At 25.7% G+C, this 6641-nt stretch overlaps 1 protein-coding gene across 1 annotated transcript; it reads left to right on the top strand.

The window, feature by feature from the left end:
* The first annotated feature begins 121 nt into the window (after positions 1-121).
* Positions 122-6629, top strand: LOC122509880 (WW domain-containing oxidoreductase). Its single transcript, XM_043624187.1, has 7 exons — positions 122-364; positions 565-629; positions 737-973; positions 1056-1251; positions 1457-1642; positions 5827-6082; positions 6166-6629. The coding sequence occupies exons 1-7, from the start codon at positions 270-272 to the stop codon at positions 6352-6354; spliced, it is 1224 nt and encodes a 407-aa protein (XP_043480122.1). The 5' UTR covers positions 122-269; the 3' UTR covers positions 6355-6629.
* The last annotated feature ends 12 nt before the right edge of the window (positions 6630-6641 follow it).

Genomic DNA, 6641 nt, shown 5'->3' on the forward strand with positions numbered 1-6641 from the left:
AACGAACATAACCTAACAAATCAATTTCAGGACCGTATGTCTTAATCAAAGAACCCTTTAAAAATATTTACAAAAAATTTTTTATTTTGCACAATTTTATGCTGTAAACATATTTTCCAAGTGCAATTAATTAATCAGTAGTCAAGTCCATTTTTTATTTGATAACATTTTACGTGTCTTGACTTTTGAACAACAATTTTTATCATAAATCATTGAATGTTTGACGCCCTTGACATTTTTGACGTACGTACAAAAAAAAGTAAACAAATATGGTGGGTGTTTTAAATGATTCTGATAGTGACGATGAATTACCTCCAGGATGGGAAGAACGAGCAACAATTGATGGAAATGTTTATTACGTAAAGTAAGTTTGATTGTCAATTATTATTTGCCTTTGAGAAATAATTAATTACGAGCAGGTAGATTGTTTTTTCGCATCGTATTCATAAAATAGGTTAAGTTCAATTTTTTTCACTATAATAAACAATTAAGTTTTTGTCCCATAAATATCTGTAGCAGAATAATTAACAGATATGAATATTAAATATGATTTTATTTAACTAGTCACTTCACGAAAGGTACTCAGTGGACACACCCTCGAACTGGTCGCAAAAAACTTGTGGAAGGAGGTATGTGGAGTATTTATTTGTATTATCGAATATATAAATATCATAAATATAGAGACTTTCGATTTTTCGAAACAATATTAAATTTTTCGTTTTTTCTTTTTTAACAGAATTACCGACTGGATGGGAAAGGTGTGTTTCCGAGGACGGAAAAGTTTTATTCGTCGATCACAATAATCAAACGACAACATACACTGATCCTAGATTAGCTTTTGCGACAGAATTCCGAGAAATGTCACAACCGGTACGACAGAGGTTTGACGGAAGCAGTACGGCTCTTGCTGTACTTCATGGACGAGATTTAAGAGGAAAAGTCGCTCTAGTGACAGGTGCAAACGTGGGAATAGGTAATGATCTTTAATTTAATCTTTAATTTCGTTGTCTTATTAGTAACTTCTTTTATTACTTTTTCACATTACTGAATGGTAGGTTACGAGACAGCAAGATCGTTGGCCCTACATGGTTGCAGAGTAGTTTTAGCTTGTCGAGATTTGGAAAAGGCACAAGAGGCGGCCAGAGAAATTGAACGTGAACGGGAAAATATTTCCTGCGATGTTTTACATCTGGATTTATGTTCTTTGCGACACGTTCAAATGGCTGCCGATTCTTTCAAGCAAAAATACAAGTAATATTCAAAAACATTCAACAAATATTTCGAGGTTTATATATTTTTTTGTTTACGTATTTTTTTGTTTATATATTTCTTGTTTATATATTATTTTATTTTCTTTATAATATTTTTGTCTATATATTTTTTGTCTTTATATTTTTTTGTCTATATATTTTTCCTTACGGCGATAGTTATTTGCAATTTAAATATTCTTTTTTAGAAGTCTTCATATGCTTGTGTTGAATGCAGGAGTATTTGCACTTCCATATTCATTAACAGAAGATGGTTATGAAATGACGTTTCAAGTGAATCATTTGGCTCAATTTTTCTTTACGTTGTTGCTGAGAGAACCACTTCATTACTGCGATAGCTCTAGAGTCGTAATTGTTTCCAGCGAATCCCATAGGTAATTCGTAAATAATTTTAATTGCAATTTTCTCTTTTCTATTCTATTATTCTAAGTTCAAAAATTTAATATTTCAAATTTAGCCTTCGCCCTTATTAAGGGGTCTTGTAAATTTTTTAGGCATTAAAATCAGAAGTTTTTAAAAAATTTTTTGCTCATGAGTTTGAAAATATAATTGATCAAAAGTTTTTACATATCATTGTGTATGTTAAGAAGTCTTAAAAAAAGAATTTCATATTTGAAAAAACATAAGTATCTTCCTTCTACAGAGGGCGCTTTGACCACTGGTAAAAATTATTGGTTGTCATTGTAGCTTATAGCAGAATCGTCTAAAATCAAAAAATCAAATTTTATTTCAAAATGGACGACTTAATACAGGACCTAAACCTCTGATTTACTACTAATGTTCAAAATTACACTTTTTGTGTATTATTTATGTTTAGAAAAATTGTGTTTTTTCAGATGTTTAGATTCAAAAGCTTGCCATTTTTTTAATTTTTGATATTTTTAAGTATTTCGAGGTTTAGGTCCTGTATTAAGTCATCTATTTTCAAATTATGTTTGTTATAATTTAATTTATGATTCTGCTATGAGCTACAGTGACAACCGTAATTGAAAGTAATTTTTACCAGTAGACAAAGCGCCCTCTGTAGAAGGAAGGTATATATATATTTTTTCCAATCTGAAATCCTTTTTTTAAAACTTCTTAACATACACAATGACATGTAAAAACTTTCGATCAATTATATTTTAAAACTTATGAGCAAAAAATTTTTTAAAATCATCCGATTTTAGTGCTAAAAAGTTACAAGACCCCTTAATTAGTTAACAAGAAAAATATCACAGGCTTGCCACAGGTGAGGGAAAAATCAGGGATTTTTATTAAAAGTACTGGAAAAAATTAAATTTTTGGAATTTAATTTTCATAAATAATGAAAATGTCACAGGAATTTAATTATTTACCATTTTTCTTATAAATTTCTTCGCAATAATTCCATTATTTTCATAAATAATAAAATTTTTCAGAGATTCAATTATTTTCATAAGTAATAAAATTCTTTGCGAAAATGTGATTATTCTGAATACAATTTTAATAAAACTTCTCCAAAGATTTCACTCAACTTTCAACAGTTTAAATAAAATTCTTTATAAAAATTCAATTATTTTGAATGCAATTTTAATTAAATTCCTCGAAAGACTTTAAAATTATTCTTAAAAATTTGTCAAAAGATTTCGATTATTTATAAATTTGTTGATAAAATTCTTAATGAGAATTCAATTTTAAGAAACATTCAACTATTCAATAAATTTAATTATTTATTACTTCCTCATAGAGGAAGTATTGTAATACCAAAATTTTTTGAGTTCGATTTTTTGACATATCTTTATGTTATTTGACCTCAGGAGTTCAAAAATGTGTGTGTGTGTGTATGTGTGTGTGTGTAAACATCACATTTTCATAAATATCTCGAAATCATGAAGAGCTTTTGGGTTGAATTTTTTTTTAAATTGTAGATCTCACCTGCGGACATAAAGTGAGAGTACTTTCTGATATATTAATAAAGTTTAACTAAATTTTTTTTTATTTTTAATTTTGCAAAAAAACGTTTTATGCCCATAACTTTAAAAAATGATAGGACACCTATAAATGTTTTTCCATAATTCTGTAGAGTTTTTTTAGACGCATCTTTTGAGCCCTAATTGAACATTTTTCGTCCATAATTAACCGGAGTTATTAAACTTTAAAAATCAAAAATTTTGGAAAATAAGACTTTTTTGAAAATTTTGTTAAAAAACGTAGAAGTAACTTTAAAATTATCGTTATCAACTTGTAGAGCATTAAAAAACGCTTTGGTTGACCTATTTTTGAACCTAATTAGATAATAAATTTCGAAATTACTGGTATTTTAAAAACCAAAAATTGTAAAAAATGACATTTTCTCAACTTTTTTGTTTGAAAATTTTTGTTTAACTATTAAATTATTGTAACTATCTTGTAGGGTATTCAAAAATACATTGATTGACTCAAAATTCAATCACTTTGACCATATTTATAAAAAGTTATTCATATATTTCTATTATTTTTATCTCCATGAGGAAGTAAAGTGTTCATGAAATGAGCACCAAACTTATTAAAAAAAATATACAACTTGGCAGCGGTTTTTTTGTATTTAAATAATTGAATTCTCGTAGAATTTTGTAATAAAAATTGAATTAAAAATGAATTTCATTAAAAATTTTAGATAATAATTGAATATTAAAAACATTATAGAGTGAATTTTTTAGAAATAATTGAAGTTTAAAAAGGTTTCAAATTAAAATCTTTGAAAATTTCAATTATTTTCAAAAATGTTTAAATCTTTTATTGAATTCAATTAAAATTGTACTGAAAATAATTTAATTCCTATAAAGAATTGTATGGAAATTCTTAAGAATAATTTAATTCTTTCGAAAAATTTCATTAAAATTTTCAAAATAAATGAATCTTATCGATAAGATTTTTTTAAATTTTATTCAAAATAATTGAATCCCAACGAAAAAGTTTTATCGAAACTTTTAAAAATATTTGAATTTCTGCGAAAATTTTGATATTTATGAAAATAATTAAATTCTTGTGAAGAATTTTACTCAGATTTTTGAAAATAATTGAGTTTCTGCAAAAATTTTTATTATTTAACGAAAATATTGTAATTCATGATAAAAGTTTTAATAAAATTTCTTCAAGTAATTGAAAATCTCTAAAGAATTTGGTTATTTTTAATTTGTGCCAAGAATCTTATTAAAATTTTTGAAAATAATTGAATTTTTGATAATTTTTCACAGGAATTTAATTATTTTTTAAAATTTTAACAAAATTTTGGCAAGAATTCAATTGTTTTCACAAAATTATAAAACGTATCGCAGAATTTCAATAATTTTTATTACAACTTTTATAAAATTTTTCGAAATAATTGAATTATGTTCAAATTTTTAATAAAATTCTTCTCAATAATTCACTTATTTTCTAATATTAAAAAAATTTTTCACAAGAATTCAATTATTCTCATAAATAATAAAATTCTTTTTTGTAATTCAATTTTTTCCATAAATAATAATATTCATCACAGAATTTCAATTATTTGTAATACAATTTTAATTAAAATTCTCGAAAAATATAATTATTTTTAAAAATTTTATAAAAATTCGTCGAAGGAATTCAATTATTTAAAAATTTGTTGATAAAATTCTTTATAAGAATTCAATTTTGAGAAATATTCAATTATTCAATAAATTATTAATGTTTTTATTCAAATAATTGAATTCTCGTAGAATTTTCTGATAAGTAAAATTTTAGATATTAATTGAATATTAAAAGCATTTCTGTATAGAATTAATTTTTTTGAAAAAGTTTAATTGAATTTTGTTTTGAAATTATTTGAAGTTATTTTCTCGTATATATATTTAATTGAAGAATTTCCAAATAATCGAAATTTCGTAACATTGAAATGTAATCAAATCGATTTGAATATTCTCAAAGAACTTTTTCTTAAAATTATTAAAAATAATTGATTTAAAGAAGAATTTTAGTTAAAAATTCTAGAAAATAATAATCGAATTAAAATGATGAAAATAATTTTGAATAAGTTACAGTAACAATATTCTTTTAATATAAAATAATTATTTTATCACTCCGTCATCATTTTTAAAGTGATTCAGAATATTCTTTAGGGTCAGGAAAAAAAGTGAAAATTTTGTCTGGAAATCAGAGAAAAAGAAAATTAAATTTTTGTGGCATCTCGGTATCAAATTAATTAAAAACAAAAGTATTTAAGACTGAAAGAAGTAGTAAAAATTAGCAAATTCTCGTTAAAAAAAATGTGACGCGCTCCCAAGAAAGGTACCTAAGAAGCAAAAAATTTGAGGTTATGTTTTAAATTTTGTAAGTAAAAATACAGAAAGAGAATCAATTATTAATTAAAAATTGTTGGTCTTCAAGTCTTCACTATATTCAAAATATTCAATGAATATTGGTTTCAAATTCAAATAATTAAAAATTAACTTTTAATCAAGATAAATCTAACTCGAACCCAACCTATAATTCGTTTGCTTCTTAGGTACCTTTCTTGGGAGCGCGTCACAAATAGTAATCTCTGTGTTATTAGTATTAATTAAAATCTGAAGTATTAATTTGTATAATTTTACAGATTTTCGTTCCTCTCAACGCCGGGCGATATTGAAGCGTTAAATTTATCACCTCCGGCGTACAAATATTGGCAGATGGCTGCCTACAATAATTCGAAATTGTGTAATATTTTGTTTGCGCAGGAACTAGCGAGACAATGGCCAACTGTCGGTGTTCTTAGTTGTCATCCTGGCAATATGGTTTCTTCGGGTTTACCCCGTCAATCATGGTTATATAGATTGCTGTTCGCTATCGTTCGACCTTTCACGAAATCATTGGTAATTAATTTTTCTCGCCTAACCGACGACTACATACCTTGAACTTTAGACAAAAATTGCAAAATCTATTTAATTAATTGCAGCAACAAGCGGCAAGTACGTCTGTCTATTGTGCTACAGCTTCCGATTTGGAAGGCGCAACTAGTATGTATTTCAATAATTGCTATCGTTGCGATTCCTCTCGTCAGAGTATGGATCCCGAATTAGCAATGAAACTTTGGATCGTTAGCCAAGAAATGTTAAGATTGGCGAACTTTTATACAGGTGAATAAGAATAAGGAAAATATACATAATAAAAAAAGATGCCCCCCGAATATAAAATTCAGATATCAACTCAAAAAGTTTTAAAAGCAATTTTGCCATTTCTGAAATTTCATTTTCGGGGAGACTTCGAAAATGGAAAATTTACTGTCAATTTCTATTATACAAATTGTAAAAATGTACTTGTAAATATCTTCTAATGTATTCTTTACTAATCTACAATTTTTAATTGTATGTTTAATTGTACTTTTTAACTTTTTAATTAAACTTTCTAATTGAAAAATAATGTCTCGTCATC

This window comes from Leptopilina heterotoma, unplaced genomic scaffold (genome assembly GCF_015476425.1).
Source record: "Leptopilina heterotoma isolate Lh14 unplaced genomic scaffold, ASM1547642v1 Lhet_63, whole genome shotgun sequence".
NCBI classification, from domain to species: domain Eukaryota; kingdom Metazoa; phylum Arthropoda; class Insecta; order Hymenoptera; family Figitidae; genus Leptopilina; species Leptopilina heterotoma.

Bases quoted from the DNA above. Each gene is read 5' to 3' on its own strand.
- LOC122509880 (XM_043624187.1), top strand. From the start codon at position 270: ATGGTGGGTGTTTTAAATGATTCTGATAGTGACGATGAATTACCTCCA. The intron at 1,252-1,456 runs GTAATATTCAAA...ATTCTTTTTTAG, and splicing joins TCTTTCAAGCAAAAATACAA to AAGTCTTCATATGCTTGTGT. The intron at 6,083-6,165 runs GTAATTAATTTT...AATTAATTGCAG, and splicing joins GACCTTTCACGAAATCATTG to CAACAAGCGGCAAGTACGTC.